At 38.6% G+C, this 24,012-nt stretch overlaps 3 protein-coding genes across 6 annotated transcripts in view; 2 read left to right on the forward strand and 1 right to left on the reverse strand.

Annotated features, from left to right (window-relative positions):
* Nucleotides 1-223: 223 nt before the first annotated feature.
* Nucleotides 224-4,392, forward strand: terb2 (telomere repeat binding bouquet formation protein 2). 2 transcript variants are annotated; one of them, XM_054771201.1, is made up of 7 exons: nucleotides 224-397; nucleotides 603-684; nucleotides 763-902; nucleotides 3,057-3,118; nucleotides 3,210-3,253; nucleotides 3,319-3,380; nucleotides 3,460-4,392. In XM_054771201.1, the coding sequence occupies exons 1-7, from the start codon at nucleotides 334-336 to the stop codon at nucleotides 3,567-3,569; spliced, it is 564 nt and encodes a 187-aa protein (XP_054627176.1). In that variant the 5' UTR covers nucleotides 224-333; the 3' UTR covers nucleotides 3,570-4,392. The 2 variants fall into 2 exon arrangements, with proteins under 2 accessions (XP_054627176.1, XP_054627177.1); XM_054771202.1 differs by having other exon boundaries at nucleotides 3,060-3,118.
* Nucleotides 4,393-5,340: 948 nt separating this feature from the next.
* sord (sorbitol dehydrogenase) lies at nucleotides 5,341-17,968 on the forward strand. The gene is made up of 9 exons (XM_054769949.1): nucleotides 5,341-5,637; nucleotides 5,745-5,778; nucleotides 9,230-9,394; nucleotides 9,462-9,621; nucleotides 9,707-9,825; nucleotides 11,366-11,431; nucleotides 11,517-11,695; nucleotides 13,359-13,480; nucleotides 13,620-17,968. The coding sequence occupies exons 1-9, from the start codon at nucleotides 5,584-5,586 to the stop codon at nucleotides 13,783-13,785; spliced, it is 1,065 nt and encodes a 354-aa protein (XP_054625924.1). The 5' UTR covers nucleotides 5,341-5,583; the 3' UTR covers nucleotides 13,786-17,968.
* Nucleotides 16,985-24,012, reverse strand: part of apba2b (amyloid beta (A4) precursor protein-binding, family A, member 2b) — a 73,531-nt gene continuing 66,503 nt past the window's right edge. For all 3 annotated transcript variants that reach the window (XM_054769946.1, XM_054769947.1, XM_054769945.1), the window contains 2 exons: nucleotides 20,649-20,789; nucleotides 16,985-19,473 (listed from right to left, as the gene is read on the reverse strand). In XM_054769946.1, coding sequence (XP_054625921.1) covers nucleotides 19,402-19,473; nucleotides 20,649-20,789 — 213 coding nt within the window. In that variant the 3' untranslated portion in view covers nucleotides 16,985-19,401. The remainder of the gene's footprint in view (nucleotides 19,474-20,648; nucleotides 20,790-24,012) is intronic.

Consider the following 24,012-nt stretch of genomic DNA (forward strand, 5'->3'; position numbering starts at 1 on the left):
ACGTTTATTTTGAAATAAATAGAAAATAGAAAAAAAAATAAATGTGGATACAGAAACATTCCCACTTTATGCTTAAACAATAAGTTGTCATTTATTTTAATAGACCCAGCAACATAAAGTACGGAAAAACAACCCGAACAAACAGATGTGTCAAAACGTGGACACTTCGACTTGATTGTTAAAAATACGACCGTTTCCGAAGCACCTAAAGGCGTCTGAGGCTTTCAGGTGCTTACGGTGAAGCGGGAGTCGACCACACGCTTTTATGTGGACAAGATAGGTGATTTAAAACAAATTATTCTGTGTTAATGAGGTGTTTTTTTTACTGTAGATATGTTTGCAAATAAGAAGGCCTGGTTTTCGAGCAGTGTGTCACAAGAACCTCGCGAATTCTGGCGTAAGTGGTGAGGTTTATTATGCATGTTATTTGTTTTTTAACATGCTATCTGCTCACATGCTACCGTTTAGCTAGTTTAGGAGTACGCAAATTGTCTCACAACGTTGCCGCTAAAACAAAAAAAACTATACACTAGAAAGCATATAAATGAAGGACAAACGCGTACTGGATGTAGCAGTATACCTTAACTTAATTTACATTGCAGTATGGGAGTGTGGAATACTTACAGGCTGGAGAACAGCAGATTATCTTTTTAGTGATGATGCTACACACCCTGACACACTCAGGTAAGAGGCACGCTCATTAAAGCATTTGTTCGTCCTTAGTTTTGTACACTACAGTGTTTTGCTTCATTTTCCCCTCAGGGTGTTTAATAGCGAGGCTTACCTGTGGGACAAGGTGACTGTTTTTCACAGCCTGTTCCTGAGTGCATGTGAGAAGCGACGGAGTGTAAAGTCAGTGAGCATCGGTCACTATGTGCTGCCTCCTGTTTCAGTGCAGGACGGTGAGAAACTTTACATTACCTCATAGTTCAACTGAAAGAAAACGTATCCATCCAACCATTTTTTTATACCGCTGTCCTCATAAGGGTCACGGGTGGGCACTTAAATAAGTATATTGCGTACACCCGCTTCCTAATGGTTTAATGGTGAATTGCAACCGCTGGAGTTAGAGCCAAGATGGCGACTAATGAGTGTTGTAAGTACTACCAAGTAAAGCAAGGGCCTGTATTGCTCATACCGACCCTTTTTTTTTTTAATGTTCAAGATGGTATTTTGATTTGTGTCTTTAGTTTGTTAATTCCGAGTACAATCAGAATAATATTAGTACAAAATTCTTAATTAAGCAAATTGTAAGTATTCTTGGCCCAAATTAAATATTGAAAAGCATAAACTGTCTAAATAAACTAACTAAATGAACTGAAATACAATTACAAAGCAGAAGAATCCTTCTACTTGTGAATGTAGTATTTTATGTTGGCCATGGGGTGTCGCCAGAACATAAGACATGAACAGGCAGTGATAGGTTTAAATTATTTCACACATAATCATCATAATAATAATAACATGGAAGGCGACATTGCCTCTACTCCATTCATTTTCAATGGAACCTGCACAATAGGGTGATTTTTGTACGTGTGAATGTTTGCGAACGTGCATGTCGTCGTGCACACACCGGCTTGCGATGTGATCCCAGAATTATTTTTCATCAGATGAGGACCGGTCAGCTGGAGTTCCATTGATCGACCAATAAGCGGACAGGATGCAAATCAGTATGCTCTCACAGGTAAACATGACTGTTGAAAAGTAGGCTGACCGGTTGTAGACGCATTCTGCACGTGTGCAACCGATTGCGTTTCCGGTATGTATTGCGTAGTGACAGCCATAATCCACGACAAGCTAAAACTCAATTCAGAACCTCCGACGTCACTTCCTGTCCGCCTGGGACTAAGGCTCCCCGAGGGAACACGAGCAGGAGTTTTATTTAGGTCTGACTTATTGACTTAATGACTTATTTACTCATATGTCTACTATATTGGGTAATACGAGGGTAAAGCCATTTAAAGATGCCATTACAATACATTGATGAGACAATAGCGACCGCCGGAAATACGCCATCCAGAAAAAAAACAACAAGGAACTGCTAGGGTGTGAGTCTGTTATCTTATTTATATATATATATTTTTTTCTCTGATTATATCTACTATATTGGGTAATACAAATGTAAAGGGGATTATAGAGGTTTTATTTCATGTCTAGATGGCTCTAATAATGTTGAAAAAACTTATTTAAAAGATCATAAACAGGTTTTCTATGCCATAACTATGAAAATATTCCATTTATTAATACCGAATCCATTTACATTATTTCCTATAGGAAAACTGAAGCAATTTTCCTGTAGGAAATAATGTAAATCCAATGAATCCGTTCCAGATACCCAACAATGTTAACAAAAATACATTTTATAGAGAATAACTATAGTTTAACATGCAGAAAACAATGCAAAATAATTACAAATGACGAATGAAGTGTACGGTACAAATGAAGTTTTAATGTTGTTTACCTTTACTGATGTTTGAAACTGCCAGGCAGGAGGCCTAGAGGAAGACCAAAGAGGAGGTTTATGGATGTAGTGAAAGAGGACATGAAGGTAGTTGGTGTGAGAGAAGAGAATGCAGAAGACAGGGTTAGATGGAGGCAATTGATTCGCTGTGGCGACCCCTGAAGGGAAAAGCCGAAAGGAAAAGAAGAAGAAGAAGACCTTTACTGATGACTCCTGCTGGCGAGGAGCGGAGAGGACGGAGGGGAGTGGACACAATTTTCATACTTTTCAATGAATTCCCTTTTGAATTCTATCGTGTTACTTACCTTTATCAAATTTCTGGTACTCTCAACTTTTTTTTTGGCCCCATGGCAGGTTGTTTAGCAGTCATACTCGATAAAAAAATGCACGGAGAGCGAGTTACCAACGCACAGGGTGCTTTGTTTGGGCACTCGATTCCGCGGAATGATATAATACCGGACAAACAGACGAGTTTGTTACACGCAATGCTGTACCATAACCGAGACTGTGTACAAAAACCAAGGCAAAGTTTTGGATAAATTAATGTAATCCATATACTTTAAGTAATGGTGACTTCTTTTAATTGTGTCTTAAGCAGTGAGAAATGTGATTGGGAGGTTTATTTGGGAGTGTGAGGATGACCAGCCAGTTACACTGGTACGATTGCTGACACGTAATGAAGAAAATGCATTCTAATATGTTGACAATCAATCAGTAATTTCTATTTTCTCAATCAATGCGTTTTCAGGAAAGTGTTTCTGACCAGACAGAAGCAAAGTGTGGCGTTGACAGGTGTGTATGTGTGTGACTGTAAAACAAAACAAGGCAATAAACTAACAAGGTTCCTTTTCCCTCAGCTGGACTGAGCCATTAAATGCATTAACGTCACGTGATGATCCAATGAGTAACACTCCTACAGGTGAAACATTTAGCATTCACTCTTTGAACCGACGAAGTCTATGTTCATCTCAAAAGTGTGTCTTCTATTTTCACTGAAGGTGTCAGCATGGACAATCTGCAAACATATTCAAGAGAACTACATTACTCAGACCCCAGTGGTTTCCAATGCATCCAGTGTAAAGCCTATATCTGCTCGCCAAAGTCATAGGAATAACACACAGACAAGCCACTATTTGCATATAACGTACCGGAAATTAAGTTATGTTTGTTTATGTGATTGCATTCGGTTATGCAAAGTGAGTATACTGTATATTTTATACGATAGTCTGACAACGATAACGCTGCCTTCTTGTTTTGTGTTTTTATGTACTGATTCATGGTGATGGTTAATGGACAGTCAGTTTCTGTGTGACGGTTACTTGTTCAGCTTTCTCTTGGTCACTCATTTGTGGAAGGCACATAAAACCAATGGATTTCAAGGCTCTTTATTACGTGTTTTGCTCAAAGAAATTATACATTTCTATACAGTATAGACCAAAAGTTTGGACACACACAACACAACCCCATAGTCCCAACCCCATTAACAAGGCAAAAAAATTCCTCTAAGTAACCCTGACAAGGCACACCTGTGAAGTGAAAACCATTTCAGGTGACTACCTCACGAAGCTCATTGAGAGAACACCAAGGGCTTGCAGCACTATCAAAAAAAGTATGACATCAAATTTGTGTCTAAAATAGGACATAATTAGAGTTATTTCACACTTTTTTTGTTAATATCATTCCACGTGTTCATTCATAGTTTTGACAATCTACAATGTAAATATCAGTAGTCATGAAAATAAAGGAAACACATTGAATGAGAAAGTGTGTCCAAACTTTTGGTCTGTACTGTATAGATAAATATCCATCCATCCATCTTCTATGCCGCTTATCCTCATTAGGGTCGTGGGTATGCTGGAGCCTATCCCAGCTGACTTCGGGCGAGAGGCAGGGTGCACCCTGGAATGCTCGCCAGCCAATCACAGGGCGCATATCAGGGACGGATCTACCTTTTTTGAAAAGGGGGGGTATGGCGGAGGCTGTAGGCCGAGGAAATGGAGTGGGGAGTCTGGGGGCCCTCCCCCAGAAAATTTTTTAAAATTAGACCTCATTTCCTGCAATCTGGTGATATCTGAGGCCAATTTTATGTCCTTAATTTCAAGAGTTTGTTGTTATTTTTATCCTTGGAATATATCGTTTAAGCCAAAACATTCTATTTATAAAATTACCGGTACAAGGAGAAACCCATGTGTGGGGAAACCGGAGTACCCGGAGAAACCCCACGCACGCACAGGGAGAACATGCAAACGCCACACAGATGCCCAACGGAGATTCGAACACCCATCGTCCCGATCTCCTGACTGTGTGTCTAACATGCAAAAATAATACCATATTGAAAGCAAAAATAAATACATACACTGTAAACACAGTATGTTTTCAAATAAAGCATAAATTGGGAGTGTGGCTCAGCCATTTAAATCAGGAGTAAAGTAAAGCAAAAACCGATTCCATTAATAAGAGCGGAATAACTCACTGTAGAGTGCCTGCGACAGTCACGTGTACCACTGTGAGCCAATCAGATCTTCGTCGTCACCCACGCGACTCTAACGTGACGCCGGCACATCATGTAATAATGTATTATTCGGTTCTTTGATATTTTATACTTGAGGGTTTTATTGCACTAAATCATATTTAATTAAATCAACTGGCGAAGTGTGTTAAACTATTCAAAACATGCGGCTTTCTTAATATGTTTTGATCCGTCACAGTGTCTCTCTCCATTCTAGAAAATCTTTGGTGTGGGTCCGCCTAGCCTAGGTGTCCCGACCACATTTTTAAGGGGTAGTAATTGCAAGAATATCGAAGAGCGTCACGATAGAACTGGTAATAATTGCATACTTTTTAATAAAAGGTTTTGCTGTCTAACTACACTGTGAATAAATAGTGATAGTGAGGTCATATTTATGCTAAAACTGCTTTTCCTTAAGCCTTAAAGGGTCCCACCCCTTTTGAGTGGTCTATGCCGAGGTCGTTTAGCCAATCAAGCGTTTGTTAATGTATCAACCCACAAAGCCACAAAGAAGGCGTTTCATGCACTTTGACACTCGGAGCATGACAGCAGCAACTCTACAACCCATCGGTTGTCTTCCACTTCGATTCTTTCCTCGCTTTTGACGACTGTCATGGAGCTTAATAATCTTTCCGTGGTGCTGCATTCTGCGGGAGACCTCAGGCTGGTACGACCACACAGTTAATAAAACAAATGTATATTTTCATTTAGCAAGCAAGCTGTAAGGTGTGTGTTTGAACTCAGGTGATGGAAATATGTTTGCTTTTTCCTCAGGAGAAGCGCCATGTCCAGGAGCCAGGGCCTAATGGTTCGAATTAACACACTTATTTCTGATTTAACATGTTTCTGACTGTAGTTTACCATTCAAACGTCAGCAGAAGTATGGCTTTTTACATTTATATTTTATGGAATCATATTTGGACAAGAAAATATATATTGAACTTCTACTACAGACATTTTCTATATTTCCAATGTACTTTTTGGAGCCATTTTGTTTGTATTTATTGTATGACAAGCAGTAATTATTATTATTAATTTTTCCCATAGAAAACCATGGTTGTGGTTTATTTGTTTAGGACGGGTGTCCAACGTCCTGTCCGGGGGTCATTTGCAGCCCTGCTACTCATTTATTATTATTGTAGAAATAAAATTAGAAACTGAAAAAAACCCAGCAAAAATGGGAAAATAGAGCAAAAAGGCACAATGTAAAAAATAAAAACATCTGAAATGTTTATAAAAAATAATAACACAAAGTTTTTGGCTTTATCCATCCATCCATTTTCTATGCCGCTTCTCCTCTTTAGGGTCGCGGGGGTATGCTGGAGCCTATCTCAGCTGCCTTCGGGCGACAGGCGGGGTACACCCTGGACTGGTCGCCAGCCAATCACAGGGCACATATAGACAAACAACCATTCACACTTACATTCATACCTATGGACAATTTAGAGTCACCAACTAACCTAACATGCATGTTTTTGGAATGTGGGAGGAAGCCGGAGTACCCGGAGAAAACCCACGCACACGGGGAGAACATGCAAACTCCACACAGAAATGCCCAAGGGAGAATCAAACCCAAGTCTTCCCGATCTCCAGGCTGTTACTGTATTGGCCAACATGCTAACCACTAGACCACTGTGCGGCCCGTTTTTGGCTTTAAATGTACGTAAATGTTTTTTTTTTTTACTTTTTATAAAATAAAAAGAAATGTATAAAAATATCAAAGTGTCCCCCCAAATCCTTTAATTTTTCTGTATGCGGCCCTCGATGGGAAAACTTTGGACACTCCTGATTTAGTACATAGTGAGTACATTAAGAAGCACCACATAATTACATTTACACATTTCATTATCTCTGAAAGGGCTGAGTTGATGTATACTTACACATTTTGCACAGCTATTGTTGATAATTCCTGGGAATAGAAATTTGTACCAGGGTCAAACTGTTGCCAACATAAAACCGTTGTTAACTGTACACTTTTTTGTGTCCTCTTGCTTTTTCAGAATCAGAATAATTTTTTATTGCCATTGTCAGTGAAGGGTTACAGAAACTAAGATTTTTTTTTTTTTGCGGTGTAGCGGTGCAACATTAAATAAGTAATAATATCAGTCATAATAATAGTAATGATAAAACTACACTGTAAAATCCATTAGTTAACCTTACTTAAAAAAACAAACATGCAAAACGATTGCTTTAAAAAAAAAACAGTTAATGGAACTTAGTTATAGTTGACCACAATAGATGTTTACGTTTTACTTGGTACACTCAAGTGAGATTAACTTTTTTTTTTATAAGTTTGTTGTATTTATTTATCTGAGTTGAGAGTGCTATTGGATTTTACAGTGTATAAGGGAATGCAAAATAGAAATAGACTAAGCTAAAGAAAATTAAACAATACAACACAATATAAGATACAGTGGTGTGAAAAGTATTTCCCCCCTTCCTGATTTGTTTTTTTGTATGTTTGTCACACTTACAGTAAATGTTTCAGATCATCGAACAAAATTAAATATTAGTCAGTGACAACACAACTGAACACAAAATGCAGTTTTTAAATCAAACTTTTTATTATTAAGGGAGAAGAAAATCCAAACCTTTCACCTGTGTGAAAAAGTGATTACGCCCCCTGTTAATACATAACTTAACTGAGATTAATTGAGATCTAACCGTCTGGAAAAAGTTATAAAGCAATTTCTAAAGCTTTGGGTCTCCAGTGAACCACAGTGAGAGCTATTATCCACAAATGGCGAAAACGTGGAACTTCCCAGGAGTGGCTGGACAACCAAAATTAACCCAAGAGCGCAGTGACGACTCATCCAAGCGGTCACAAAAGACCCCACAACATCCAAAGAACTGCAGGCTTACCTCATTTAAGGTCAGTGTTCATGACTCCACCATAACAAAGACACTGGGCAAGTTCCAATGCAAAAACCGCTGCTGAACAAAAAGAACACTAAGGCGTGTCTCAATTTCGCCTGAAAACATCTTGATGATCCCCAAGACCTTTGGGATAACACTTCGATTACTGAATAACTCTGTTGCTACTACACCCATTCTGGTGAGATTGTGAAAGTTGTACAGCTCAGCTGGTAGCGTGTGTGCTTCCTCACCCAGAGCTTGTTGGTTCAGTTCCAAATTACTCTACTTTCATTCAGTCGGGCTTCAGCTTCCAAACAGCTCCTATGTTCATTCTAAATTTAGATTTTCGTACCTTTTCAAAGCATTTCAATTTCGCGTCAGCTTTTCAGCATTCACGCGCAATGTCTACTGACGTTGCATCATCTAGTTTCATATTGAAAATGAATATGAAAATATAGAATAAATATTGAAAATGTAAATGACCATTTATGCTTGTGTTTCACATTTTCCATGACTGAATCCCTATGGTGCTACTACACCCATTCTGGTGAGCATATAAAAGTTGTATAGCTCAGCTGGTAGAGTCCTTGGGTAGTTGGTGACCTATAGATCCTTGGTTTAATCCTAGAGTCAAGTTCAAGCTACTCCTACTCTGATTCCACATTTTACCATTTTTCCACAGCATTTCAGTCAAGCTTCAGCTTCCAAACGGCTCCGATGTTCATTCAAAATTTTGATTTTTGTACCTTTTCAAAGTATTTCAGTTTCGCTGCAGCTTTTCAGCATTCACGCGCAATATCTACTGACATTGCATCATCTAGTTGAACTTGTTGCCGCTAAGAGTGGCGCAACCAGTTATTAGGTTTAGGGGGCAATCACTTTTTCACACAGGGCCATGTTGCTTTGGATTTTTTTCTCCCGTAATAGTAAAAAGTTTCATTTAAAAGCTGCATTTTGTGTTCAGTTGTGTTGTCGTTGACCAATATTTAAATTAGTTTGATGATCTGAAACATTTACGTGTGACAAATATGCAAAAAGATAAGAAATCAGGAAGGCGGCAAACTTTTTCACACCACTGTGTACTAAACGTTGTATGTACAGAATGTACATTCCGGACAGGTAACATGTAATGTACTGTATGTACTTCATTTTGTATGTTTGTCATTTTGTTTTGGAGAAATAGCCACACAAAACACAAAAAAGCAAATTAAAGTTAATGCAGTGATGCCTGCTGGATTGTGGACATTTGCACATGTGACGTCACATTTGAAAGTGGTTCAAAAGGTGATATTTGTGCAACATTAGTGATGTTTTTCTGGAAAAGTTTGGTTGAATACCTATCAGTGTGACTTTATAGAAAATGTAGCAATTCTAAGCGTGGTGATGTTGTGCTGTGCCTCCAGAGGTGTTGCTCCAGATGCACTCTGTGGGCATCTGTGGCTCCGATGTGCACTACTGGCAGAACGGTCGCATCGGGGACTTTGTGCTCACAAAGCCGATGGTGTTGGGACACGAAGCGGCGGGTCGGGTGGTCAAGGTGGGCTCGGCGGTCAAACACCTTCAAGTTGGTGAGTAAGCTGAAATACTTGCATGAAATCTAGACGTGTCATCATCTTCTTGTTTTATTTTCTTTAGGTGACCGAGTTGCCATTGAGCCAGGTGTGCCCCGAGAGATGGATGAGTTTTTCAAAAACGGACGCTACAATTTGTCCCCGACCATCTTTTTCTGTGCTACGCCGCCCGATGATGGCAACCTGTGCAGATACTACACACACAGTGCCAACTTCTGTTACAAGTAACACCTGAAATGACCTAACAACGTCCGAATGCAACGCTCTTGCTTAATCTTTGCGACACATCCTCCTGTATTTCCTTTTCAGGTTGCCTCACAATGTGACATTTGAGGAGGGCGCGCTGATTGAACCTCTGTCTGTGGGCATCCACGCCTGTAGCAGGGCCGGCGTGACCCTCGGCAGCACCGTGTTGGTCTGTGGTGCAGGTAAAATCATCGTGAAAGCAAGTCACTACCTGGTTTTTGTGGCAATATTCCAGTACGGTATGACATAAAAAAGGCGTGACTGTGTCATGCCAGCACAAGTACGGAATCCAGGTTGATGTTCAGTGGGCGTTGCTCAAAAAAGACAAAAATAAGGTAAGAAAATTGTGCAGTGCTGGACTTGGGCGTCATTCCCCCGCCATCTCTGTGTCACCGCTGGCCTGCCTTCACATTGAGCATTCCTGCCACGCCCCGTTTACTTGTCCCATCACTTTTATTCCGCTATTGGCTGATGGCACGTTCTAGTCTGGTATTTTGCTGCAATTGATCCATCCTTGTGGATTATTTCCGATCTTATTTGGAGTCCATTGTTAGTTGTTTTTTGTTTTAAGCACAGTAGCGGCTGTCATTCATTTTAATTGTGAGAGGAGAGATCACATTCATTAAATTGCATCTTTTATTCTGCTGTTTTTACTGCATTTATCCAACTTTGAGGAATATTTCCAGTCTTATTTGGAGTCGTTCTGATTGTTTTGTGCATGGTGGCCACTGTTATTAATTATTTGTGACAGGAGGGATCACTTTAATTCACTGGCATGTTCTATTCTCCTGTTTTACTGCAATTTATCCAACTTGTGGATCATTTTCAGTCTTATTTGGAGTCGTTCAGATTTTTTTTGTGAGCATAGTAGCCACTGTCATTAATTAGAATTGTGAGAGGAGGGATCACACTAATTAAGTGGCACGTTCTAGTCTCCTGTTTTACTGAAATTCATTCCACTTGGTGGATTATTTCCTGTTTTATTTGGAGTCATTCTGATTGTTTTGTGTGGCCGCTGTTATTAATTATTTGTGACAGGAGGGATCACATTAATTAAATGAACCATTCTAGTCTCCCGATTTACTGTCGTTCATTATTTCCAGTCTTACTTGGAGTTGTTGTGATTATTTGTTTGATGCACGGTGGCTGCTTTCATTTATTTATATGTGAGACGAGCTATTGCATTGATTAAATGACATGTTCAATTCTGTTGTTTCACTGCAATTGATTAAATGCTGTGGATTATTTCCAGCCTTATTTTGGAGTCGTTCTCATTACAGTATTTGTTTTGTGCATGCGGGTCTCTGTCATTATTTATTTGTGCGTGGAGCGATCGCAGGAATTAAATGACACGTTCTGTCTATCCTGCTGTTTTACTGTAATTTATCCAACTTTGTGGATTATTTCCAGTCTTCGTATATTTAATGCAAGGTTGCGGCTGTCAGTAGTTACTTGCAAGAGAAGCGATAGCATTAATGAAATTACAAATGTAGTTGCATGTTGCTGAGCGTGCTGTGGGCTTGACTTTTGAATTATTTTATTTAATTAAACGTGCTTTTAGAGAAAACTGAAGAGAATGGACACCTATTTTAAGACATAGTGGTAATACTTCTCATGTAATGTGTTTTCTATTCAGACATTGGAGTTTTAAGTTGAAAAGATAATGCTCGTGTGGTGTATTTGTGTTTTAATTAGGTCCTCTCTCCTATTGTTGTTCTACAGGGCCAATTGGTTTGGTGTGTCTGCTTGTGGCCAAGGCAATGGGAGCTGCACAAGTTGTCATTACAGGTTAACACCGTGTCCTCGTCACAATTAATAAAAAAAAAACACACAGTTCAGTTTTTCTCTCCAATCGCCCCATTGTCACACTCAGATCTCTTCCCCGAGCGTCTGGCCGTGGCCAAGGAGTTGGGTGCAGACTTCCAGCTGGTCGTGAAGAGGGGGGATGAACCCCAGCAGTTGGCCAAGAGGGTGGAGGACATGCTGGGAGCGCAGCCAAACATCACGACTGAATGTACCGGTGTTGAGAGCAGTGTTCAGACTGCCATCTATGTAAGTGCACGATGTACTGCTGCCTGTGTCAAGGAAGGGTCTGTGGTTTTTACACGTTTCTACCACAGTGGGACCGTTTATGGCAGGGGTGTACATACTTTTCCCAGCGATGGCTGCGTACTGAAAAACCAAAGGTTGCAGGAGCCCCTTTTGATATTTTACAATGTGTAAAGCAATTCATGTAGATATGCTAACAGGTTATACGTATTTAAAGAAAAAACAGCCTGCTTCTCAACTTTCTCGTATACAGTAGGTGATAATAATAATAATAATAATAATAATAATAATAATAATAATATAATTATTATTATTATAATAATAATAATAATATTATTATTATTCAATTTTACAAATATTTCAACTTTCTTCTTGTCATTTTTTTCCCCCCCGGAACATGGTGACTTTATTCCCATAATATTTTGACTATTTTCATAATGTTATGAGAAAAAAATTGCACCGTTATTTTTTTTGTTTTTTAAAAAATAATATTCCGACTTTAAAATGTGATTAATATTTAAATTTTATGCTTCAAAAATAGCATTTTTTTCCACATAATATTATGACTTTATGCTCATAAAACAACTAAACTTGAGTTAATTTTAATATTTTGTAAAATTACTGCTCTTTTTTTCCCATTTTTATGTGAAAAGCAGCCACCGGCTGCAGTCTGGACACCCCAGGTGTCGGTGCTCAATGAATGACAATGTACGATGATCCATGAACACATGGAATCGGGAGTCCTGATGTAGTCAATTTCAACACACACAACTATGGTGTGTTCAAGGACCATCCAACAAAGTGAGAAATCTCAACCCTTGATGGAAAAAACATTAAGTGAAACATAAATACATACATGCCCTGCAATTGGCTGGCGACCAGTCCAGGGTATACCACGCCTGTCGCCCGAAGTCAGCTGGGATAGGCTCCAGCATACCCCCGCGACACTCATGAGGAGAAGCGGCATAGAAAATGGATGGATGGATAAAGACATACGCAAATAGCGGGCTTTCTAACGGTAGACTTTACCTATATTAGCATGTACTTATCAATTAATACCAACTTTTATTGAACGACAAATATGTACTATTTTTGGAGAAAAAAGAACGCTATTGCCATTCAGTAAGTGAAGTACGTGGGAATGCGGATCAGTAACTGCAACATGACCTTCACAAAATGTCACGGAATTCGGTGGCGACGTCAACCATGACAGGATGCACAGAAAACACTGAAGAACCCACTTTCCAAAACAAACGGGAAGTTTCAGTTGGTTTCAGGCGGAAATTTTGGGCGAAAGCCAGGGGTTGTATTTCAACAAACTAGTCCTAGGCACCCTAAAGAGGAGAAGCGGTATAGAAAATGATGGATGGATAGTCCTAGGCACTTTGATCAAATGAGCCCAAATGACAGTCACGGATAGTAGACAGACGGGCGATGTTATATTACGAAGGATTTTAGGCTGTTCCACAAGATGTGGACGGGGTGTTAGTTGTTTTTTGTTTTTTTTTAACAAAAATCTGGGCATCCACTGTGTTAGCATTGTTAGTGTCAGCTCTTTTTTTCTCTATTTTTGCTTGTTCTTGTGTAGTTGCATTTGAATGTGCCATGAACCAATAAAAAAGGAGCTGCGGGCCACCATTTGGACATTGTTTCTGTACTCTACCAGGCGACACGCTCAGGGGGCGTGGTGGTGATGGTGGGTCTCGGATCGGAGATGACCACCATTCCTCTTGTCAATGCGGCCATCCGAGAGGTTGACATCAGAGGCGTCTTCCGCTACTGCAACACGTATGTTGACCTTTCTCCTCTTAAGCAGATGAATGAAGCTGCTCGTGGGTGTTCTCTGGCATTTTACTGACACCAAGGATCTCACTGTGAAGTCACAAGTGTGAGCAATGATCAATACATATGTCTTACTGTGTTGCAGCTGGCCGATGGCCATCGCCATGTTGGCGTCGGGAAAACTGAACGTGAAGCCGCTGATCACTCACCGCTTCCCCCTGGAGCAGGCGGCCCAGGCGTTTGAGACCACACGTCAGGGTGTGGGGATAAAGGTCATGTTAAAGTGTGACCCGAATGACCAGAACCCCTAAGCTGATCCAAAGCAGTGAAAGACAGTTAAGTTACAGTTTATTTTTGTCCTTAGTTGGAAAACCCCCCCCAACAAAAACACACCCAACTGCTGGGTTACCGATTAGTGATGCATTTTATCCATTTCACTACTTATAGTAAACATTATTTTACACATTTTTCATCATAAAATTGAATACTGATATGCAAATCGATTTAGTTCAACTTTGATTTTACACAATTTATATGGTACGACGCCACCTGCATTGCTTTCTTACCGCCAGAAGGGGGCATTAGAGCGTCAAATTAACATATGCACAAACCAGGGGTGTCCAAACTTTTTTCCACAGAAGGCCACATATGTTTGGAAATGATACGTTTTTAAAGCTGCTGCATGTCACCGGCTTAAGATGATATTTTTTTCCCCAATCAAAAATGATAACACACCACCAACTGCTAGCAAACGCTACCAAAAGTGGTGTAAGAGAACATAATTCACAAAAGAAAGTCTATATTTTCAAAAGTATGAGTTAAATCGCATACAAATTGGCAAGAATCGAAAGACGATTGGTCACTCACTAGTCAGCGTGCGCGTGTGTTAAGTCGGGCGTAGCTTACATACTCAAAGCAGGAAGAGAGCGGGATTTAATGCTTGTAGTGCATTTCAAAGTTATTGCCCTCGAGACAACCGCTCTCGGTTTAAATTAAAAAAAAAAAAAAAACTTGCATGCCAGCTTTGTGTAATCAGCATCAACATTTCAACGGTTTCTCTTTACATTATGCCTTTTTGCAAATGTTCTCATTTGATTCATGGCCCCCGGGCCGCACTTTGGACACCCTTGGCATCGACTTTGTGAAGATGATTTCAAAGGAAAGCACTACAAGTGGGTAAAATAGAACAATAGACATCCCACACTTCCAAACAATGAATGAATATTTCTATTACACATTGGTTTTATGTTGTTAAGGGTGGGGTAAAACTGTGCTTGAAGACTGTAACAACACCTTTGACTTAAAAATCAATCAAATAAAGCCCATCAATTAGAATATTAAACATATTGTCTTGGTACTGTGTGTAGTTGAATGCAGACTGAAACGTACCTGCGTTGCTTTCATGATTTGTTGTGCAAAGTGTTTGTTTCTGTAGTATTTATAGGGCCTCAACATGGCTTAAATATGTTATATATTGTTTGTGATTATGTTCTACATTGTTCGATTTTTGAAAGCGAACAGTAAATTGGCAAAAATGACATTTTTAGTTAATGGATGAATTAGCTCTCGCTGCTCAGTCTCATTTCCTGAAGTGATGTCATCTGGGTGACACCTCTCCGTGAAAGCAGAGTAAACCAAGACAAAAATGGACGACGTAAGCACAGAGAATGAGAGTTTTGTTCTTTGCAGTGATCATTTCACTGATGACTGTTGTGAAGGAACACCTTTTTACAAGAAGCATTTGGCTTAAAAGTACAGTGTAAACGCATTTTGAAAAAGGATGCTATTCCGCCGGTGGAATAGTACTGGCCAGTACACAGGAAAAAAAAAAAAAAAAGACAAGAAGAACGACGTCAAAGTTGCCACGGAACAGAGAAAGTAATGTCTTGTTTACATAATGTCTTCTAAACACTATTCCATGATAGCGACAAGGCTGTGAAGTATTATACATGTTATATAAACAAGAACTGAAACTGATCTTCATCTCTGTGTCTTAAGTCCAAGTTCTGCAAGTTCTCTTATTTCATCTCCAAATGTGTCTCCCTACTTTTCTCCTCAAAAGCTATTGACACATCGCTCAAATCTTTGCTATAAGCACTGTAAACATCCTCTGTCTTGTACACTCGTGTAGCTACTCCGATAGCGTCACTTCCGGAAATGAGACTGAACAGCGAGAGCTAGCTTGTCATGGCTGGCGCCATGAACTATAAATGTCACTTTTGCCAATTTACCATTCACTTTCAAAAATGGAACAACGTACAACATAATTACAAACAATGTATAACATATTTAAGCAAAGTTGATAAATAATGTCAGGGACACTTGAAGTATACTTGACCTTTAATGCGCATCATCAACCCCATTTCTGTTGTAAAGTATGTACAGTATTTCTAACAGCAACATCAATTGAATCCCTTGAAATCATTTCTGGTGTTTGAAATCCTACTTTACTAATTTATTTACGTAAATATGGCAACATCGGAGGGAATTATGTTATGAATTTTTTACGTAGAATACATGCAAGTAGTACCCGTAGAGTTACACTTAGTCTCACTTACTGTTTTCGTATATTTTCGTGTCACAATATAGTCAGGTTTTGGTTCTTTGTTAAGGCTTCATCATGCTACAGCGTCACGGCACCGGCATAAGCTTCGTCGGCTAGCTCCTCCCCAGACGCTTCCGGCGGATGCACACCTCCAAAAAAATTCTAACCTAGCGTCAACGGCAAAATGGACCGCAGAGTTGTGTTTTTTGTCTTTTTGTTTTCTGTTTCCACCAAAAGAAACAATGGTGCAGATTGAGGAGCGGCTCAGTGAACAATGTAGTACGCAAATATGATTGTGGGTACAAAAAGGGCTCATGTTCAGGCTCCAACATGGACCTGGATGTCACTTCAGTCGCCATTATTCACTACTACTACTACTACTACTACTACTACTACTACTACTACTACACAGGAAGCTAAATAGCTAGTCAACGAGACGTGTGATGGCTCCCTCTCAGGAAACCACTGCCCTCTAGCGTTTTGGGAGAGAATTGGGCTCATCCCCCGTCGAAGAGCTTAACAGCATCAAGACTGTGGCTGCAGTTGCGACTGGGTGCTTTGTGTTGCTGTGGTAGGCTAAATTTGAGCCGTTTCGGTGGTAATCAAACTCCTTCTTACCAAGACAGCATATGACTCTAGCATCGCTCTTCATCAACGGTGCCGTCTGAGCGATTCTGAAATATACATTTCCCATTCATTGAACCGACAGCTCTCTCATGCTTCTCCGTTTCCATGTCTCCTCCCCGCTACTCACCTTGCCCTCACAACTACAACGGGAGCCATTCAAGCCCAAACGCCATGACAGCCAAGCAAATCAATGTTCTGTAGTTTTGAGGCGGTCTGATGTTATTTATGCATGTATTCATGTATGACGACTTCATATATTTTGAATTGTACATTTTTTGCCACAACATGAGGGCTAAGCTCTCCCTTGCGTGAAGTAGATCCAGCCCAAGACAATCAGCCAGGTTTATCTCCAGTTTTATTACCTTGCCACAATGACATGATACATTACGAGGCATGCACACAGATCATGTAATAACGCGATTAAATGGAATACAGTGCATTGTTAAAAGCCTTTCTCTGTGTGGTAAGGCCCTTTTTTCCTGTCACAGTGTGATTCTTAGTTCCTCCCTCCCAGGATCCAAAGCCAACACACGAGTGGGAGGATGTTTGCAGTGATGAAACCGTCGTCTTTCACTGTTCTCTCTCTCTCGCGACATGATTAGCACAATGCTTGACAAGTTTTTTTCCCATTATGTACACACATTCAAATACTTGGCATGGCAATGGAACAGCTCATACTACACAGTTACATTCACTTCAGTCAGGAACACCACAGATCAACACACACCACAGTAAGCAGACGGAGGAAACCTTTCTCATACGGTAACTGATATCAAAAGCAGACTCGATGCATCGTACTCGTAGTGTTACTGTCATTTAAATGTGTGTTTGATATTTAGAAAAGTATGGAAGCCCGTTTCCGCTCATGGAAGGGAAAAAAAATTCCCAATGGTAAGTCATAATTAGGAGATAAGTCGTAATTATGAGATAAGAAAGTCCTAACTATGAAATAAAAATTCTAAATTACAAGTTAGTCATAATTAGGAGATTAAAAGTCCAAATTATGAGATATAAACTGCACATGTTCCAAGTGTCATGTGACAAAGGCTCCAGTGAAAAAGGCGCCTCAATTTTCTCATAATTATGATTTTATCTCATTATTCTGACTTTATCTCACAATTTTGACTTTATCTCATAGTTAAGACATTTTATCTCATAAATGTAAAATATAAAATCTCATAATTATGACTTTTTATCTCGTAATTTCAACTTTTTATGTCACAATTATGACACTTGAGTTTTTTTCTCTTAATTTTGACTTTTTAATCTCATAATTTGCGACTTTTTATCTCATAATTTTGACTTTATATCTCATAAATTTCATTACATATGAAATCTCATACTTATGACATGACTTTTTATCTCATAATTATGCCTTTTTATCCCGTAATTTAATTTTTTATGCCATAATTACAGTTTTTATCTCATCATTTTGACTTTAATCTCATACTTTTCGACTTTTTATCTGAGAATTTTGACTTTATATCTCATAATTATGACTATCATAATTTTGACTTTTATGTCATATTTCTGACTATTTATCTCATCATTTTGACTTGATATCTCATAAATGTCATATCATATAAAATCCCAATTATGACATGACTTTTTATCTCATAATTTTCTACTTTTTATCTCGTAGTCATGACATAATGGCTTTTTATCTCATACCATATTTATGACTTTTAATCTCACAATTTTGACTTTATAACCCATAATTTTGACTTTTTATCTCATAAATATGACTTTTTATCTCATATTTATGACTTTTTATCTCATAATTTTGACTTTATAGCTCATAATTTTGACTTATCTCATAATTATGACTTTTTATCTCATAAATATGACTTTTTATCTCATATTTATGACTTTTTATCTCATAATTTTGACTTTATGGCTTATAATTTTGATTTATCTCAATTATGACTTTTTATCTCACAAATATGACTTTTTTATCTCATTTATGACTTTATCTCATAATTTTGACTTTTCTCATAATTCTGACTTTTTATCTCATAGTTATGATTTACCATTGGGGTATGTTTTTTTTCTTTCACTGGCGGAAACGGGTTTCCATCGAAAAGTCTGCAAACTTGAGTGTGTATTGCCATGTAAATGAAGTCTACCATACACTAAATGGCCTGTGAATGTTGTCATTGTAGTCTCAGGGCACCGAATCGATGGTTCATGTTGTCTCCGAGGAGGTTTGGCCTCTCATCCGAGCAGGCTTCATCAGTCCGTGCGCAAAGACTAGATAGGACAGCTCCGGTCCTTCGCGCATGAACGGTATATGGCATTTCTCCCTGCAGACGCCAGTTCCAGTCACGTCCACATTATATTTATCAACTTAGCATATTTCAATGGACTCTTCTCAAGCGTAAAACACCTCCACGTTTCACTGGCGATATTTACCACATCCTGCTTTGCAGCGGACAGAACGGTTCAGTAAAAATGTACACCAACGCTCCATCCGTCCCCTCCTGAAGTATTCACACGGGAAATAAATAATCAGGGGGAAATGAATCTTGCCTTACGCGGGTGGATATAAAAAAATAGCTCGGTAAGTCTTTTCATGTCATTGATGGGACACAAGAGCACATACGAGACTGATAAACAAAATAGTTTTTCAGATGGGACAAACCAAAACGCTGATTGAAGACACGGTGACAAAATGAATTAACCTCTGGGTTTGTACAATAGGAGTTGTTTTTTTTTGTTATTTTTTTTATACAATAAGATTCATCCATTCATGGCTTCATATGTACATCGGCGTCTCCTGGCCCGTGAGGAGTCGGAACATGGCTGCAGGCATAGTCTTCATGTGAATCTAAAAAGACAAAGAGTCCAAAAGCGTGAGTTTATGTCATGCGTTCATTTTCTAACACTTGTGGGGAAGTCGCAGCCTATCCCAGCTGGCCCGCTTTTTCCACCAAAAAATACAGCCTGCATCTCATCTTTGTGTTATCGGTGACGAAGCGTATGAGGAGTTATCAACCTTTTCTCTTTACAATACACTTTTTTGCTATTTTTATTTTTTACAAACAGAACTTTCTTCTTGTACATTTTTTCCCTCTTAATATTATGACTTTATTCTCCTAATATTTACATTTTTGAAAATTGCAACTGTATTCTTTGTTTTGTTTCTCATATTACAACTCTTTCAATCAACATTTTTCCCACAATTTTTTTCTCTTAAATACTAAAATTTTTCTTTTCTTTCTTTGTTCTTATTATTTGTATTATTTTTACCACACCGATTCCATTTTCGATTCTGCTTACCTATTCACTTTCTGTATCGATTCATCAACGACATCATCAACGTATGATGGTGTGTCTTTAGGCCTGTCACGATAAATCGATTAATCGAACGATGACAAGAGGGTTCACTCTGTATCTGTCGGTGCGCATTGGTCTTCTAGTGGAATAAACAGAGAGAGTGGGCCCTCATCTCATTTAGCCTCTTTGTGGAGGCGGGGCTACTAGTGAGTGGACAGGGTTTAGCAGTGAGCTTCGAGAGGCATCATAGCAAACGTGAAGAAGAATGAACACCGCCACGGACAATCTTCTCAACTGGGAAAAAGGTAGGTGACTTGGGCAGCGGAGCCTTCGTCCCAACAGGCAACATTTACTGAGGCGTTTGGTCAGCAAACATAAACAAAACAGTGCAAAATGGTGCGCTCTCACAAACAGCGTAGCTGGCTACATTGCAAAACCATACAAACAGGCAACTTCTGTGTCAAGCTAATGTCTCACACAGGTACACCGTATGCTATACTTGAGTACCATCTAGTGGTTCAAATGTGTAGTACACCTCTCATGACAAGAAATGAAAAAATGTTGTAAAAAAATGTTGTCAATAACATCGATTATCGACGATAATTTGCAGCACAGGCTTATTCTCATGACAGTTATTGAAAAAATGGTCTAAAAAACAGTTTTAAAATTGATATGTGAATGTCAAGCAACAAGCTTTGTTGCGTGTTTGTGTGTGCTCAGTGTCACCTCGCCAACGGAGTTCGAGAGGGCCTGGACGATCTTCTCATGCGCTGTGGCAACCACACTCTGCCCATTGATCTCGATGATCCGGTGGCCAACCCGGACGCCCCCTCGCTCGGCGATGCCGCCCCGCATCAGACTGCATATCTAAAAGTCGGAGGAACACAAAAGACAAGACAATCCTGGTAAAAGGCCAGATAGCATACTAAATGGGTGCAGCCATAAGGGCAATCGGGGTAAGCGTCCAAAACCAGCAAAGATCATTGATTCCACAGGGGTGTCCAAAGTGCGGCCTGGGGGCCATTTTCTCCCATTTTATTGTCCCACTGTATGTAAAAAAAATTAAAATGAATTCCTTATTATTGCGATATTAACAGTAGTGATATCGGCCAACCGATATTACCGGCCAATATTGGCTTGAAAATGAGATCGGTTCATTTCGGTTTCAGAGTGAGGACGTGCGGCACTCAGCACCAAGCGTACCAGCTCGGTATGTATTTCCATGTTTTGCCTTTGGATTGTAAATATGCTTTTTGTGCTGGACCGATACCATCAGCAAGAAAGCCTGTATCGAGTTTATTACTAGAATTATTAGACAATACACGAATCTGATTACAATTACACATTTGATGCGTCGGCTATAACGCAAAGCCAAGATGTGGATGTTTTGTTCACGGCACATTCTAAACCAGGGGTAGGCAACCCGTGGCCCCGGAGCCGCATGCGGCCTTCAGGCTCCTAGTTGTGGCCCCTTTCAGTCATGACAAAAGAAAAAAAAAATTAGACTGTAAATAATTATCTATGTTATTTTACTTTGCTTAATTTTATATCTTGGAGCTCAAATTGAAACTTTAACGTTGAATTTTTAAAAAATGTTTCTAATGAGTCAATTAAAATGCGTCACATTAACACTGCCAAGCTGCAACTAGGTTTTTCATTCTATTAAAGTGGGCTACATTTTATTTACATTTTACACACATTAATAAGAGAAGGACTTCAAAAGGCGTCGCATTGGTTATGTTCTGTTGTTGGAACGGGTCAAATTTAAAAAGACTAAAACTCGTGTTAGGTTTGCGGCTCGGACTATTTTTCTTTTGTGTAAGAGGGGGAAAATGGCTCTTTTGAAAGTAAAGGTTGCCGACCCCTGTGACCCCTAAACCATTTTAACAAGGAAAAAAAACAACAAAAAAAACAGCAAAAATAGATTGAAAAAAAGAGAAAAATGTTGTAATCCAACAAGAAAAAGTTGTCATTTTACCAGAATAAAAATATTAGGAAGAAAAATAACATCATTTTAGTAGCATAAATTTAAATATTAAAGCAAAAAGATGTTTTTCATGTCGTAATATTAGAAACAAACAAAAAAAAGAATAAAGTGGTAATTTTCTGAAAATCGGGTTGCAGAAAAAGTTCTGATGTTCTGAGAATAAAGTCAAATTTTTGATTTTCGTGGAAAAGCGTGTGACCGGCGTATGCCGATCACCTCTGGCTGTGCTATTGCAGGCGTGCCAAAACCAAAACAATCATGGCCGCCGTGTGGGACTTAGCTGTCGTTTGTCAGAGTGATAAAAATGTTGCACCCCACAAAACATACCACGAAAAATATCTTTCTCCGGGGTGGCACGTTAAAAAACCTTAATGCGGCATTTGGAGGATGGGCACTTGGCGGATGGGGTGTGGTGAGTTTTTGAGGCTCGCGATGTGATCATCGGTCCGGCGGCGGCTAATGTGGCCAACAGTGGACACTCGCCCGTGTGTGCGTGGTAGTCGGAGGTCAGTCGGAGTCAGGCTGATGGCCCGAAAAGTGCTTGGATTCGTCGGACTGGATGGTCGGCCTTCATCGGTTCGGCCGACTGCTTGGGGGTGGGGGTTCTGCTGCAGCGCCACCAAGCTGTGTGCTCTCGCATCCAAAATCTCCTTAAAGAAGTTTCACCAGTGGTGTAATGTGCTCGTGAAAAAGTAAGTCAAATATGTTTTCATCTAAATGAAGGCGATCTTATGGTTCCCCTTTCATATCATATAGCCAATAGTCAATTTAAAAATGTACACATAATCTATGTGATCGGGATTGGTATCGGTATCAGTCGATTTCACTTATGGATGATCAGTATCGGAATCGGCAGCATAAAATCCTGATCGGAGTATCCCTAGTAGAAATAGAAGAAAAAGCTGTAATTTTACGAGAATAAAGTTGAAATATTCACAGAAAAACGAGGGGAAAAAAGTTGCAATTTTACAAGAATAAATATTGAGGAAAAATAATCTTTTAAATTTTAGTAGCATAGAGTTGAAATATTAAAGAAAAAAATGTTATTTTTTAAAAGTCGTAATATTATGAGAAATAAACAAAACAAAATAAAATAGACATTTCTGCAAAATTGGTTTGGGTAAAAAGTAATTCTGTTTCGGTAATAAAATTTAAATATGAGAATAAAATCACAATATTACGAAAAGAACATTTACAAAGATTATTCAGGAAGAAAGTTTAAATATTTGGAAAATTTAAAAAAAAACATCAGCACAAATGGAAAACAAAACTGTAATTTCACTGCAATAAAGTTCAAATTAAGAGGAAAGACGAGAAAAAAGTTGCAGTTTTACAAGAATAAACTTGTAATGTTGACGAAAAATAATCTCATTTTAGTAGCATAGAGTTGAAATATGAAAAAAACGTTTTTTAAATGAGAAATAAAACAAACTAAATTTCGACTTTATCTCATAGGACTTTTTATCTCCTAAATGTCACATATAAAATCTCATAATTATGACATTATGCCTTTTTATCTCATAATTATGACTTTTTATCTCGTAATTTCAACTTTTTATGTCATAATTATGACACTTGACACGAGTTTTTATCTCTTAATTTTGATTTTTTAATCTCATAATTTGCGACTTTTTATCTCATAATTTTGACTTTATATCTCATAAATGTCATTACATATGAAATCTCATACTTATGACATGACTTTTTATCTCATAATTATGACTTTTTATCCCGTAATTTAAATTTTTTATGCCATCATTTTGACTTTAATCTCATACTTTTCGACTTTTTATCTCATAATTTTGACTTTTATCTCATATTTGTGACTATTTATCTCATCATTTTGACTTGATATCTCATAAATATCATATCATATAAAATCCCAATTACGACATGACTTTTTATCTCATAATTTTCTACGTTTTATCTCGTAGTCATGACATAATGGCTTTTTATCTCATATTTATGACTTTTTATCTCAGAATTTTGACTTTATAGCTCATAAATAAAATTAGAAATTAGAAATTAGAAATAAAACAAACTAAAATTGGAATTTTTGGAAAATGAGGTTGGAGAAAAAGGCATAATATTATAGTAATGAAG

The sequence above is a fragment of the Dunckerocampus dactyliophorus genome, chromosome 3, assembly GCF_027744805.1.
Source record: "Dunckerocampus dactyliophorus isolate RoL2022-P2 chromosome 3, RoL_Ddac_1.1, whole genome shotgun sequence".
Classification (NCBI taxonomy): Eukaryota; Metazoa; Chordata; class Actinopteri; order Syngnathiformes; family Syngnathidae; genus Dunckerocampus; species Dunckerocampus dactyliophorus.

Coding starts and splice junctions, on each gene's coding strand:
- sord (XM_054769949.1), top strand. CDS start 5,584: ATGGAGCTTAATAATCTTTCCGTGGTGCTGCATTCTGCGGGAGACCTC. Junction 9,395..9,461: donor GGTCAAACACCTTCAAGTTG/GTGAGTAAGCTG, acceptor TATTTTCTTTAG/GTGACCGAGTTGCCATTGAG. Junction 9,622..9,706: donor AGTGCCAACTTCTGTTACAA/GTAACACCTGAA, acceptor TTTCCTTTTCAG/GTTGCCTCACAATGTGACAT.
- terb2 (XM_054771201.1), top strand. CDS start 334: ATGTTTGCAAATAAGAAGGCCTGGTTTTCGAGCAGTGTGTCACAAGAA. Junction 685..762: donor ACACACCCTGACACACTCAG/GTAAGAGGCACG, acceptor TTTTCCCCTCAG/GGTGTTTAATAGCGAGGCTT. Junction 3,381..3,459: donor AATGAGTAACACTCCTACAG/GTGAAACATTTA, acceptor TTTTCACTGAAG/GTGTCAGCATGGACAATCTG.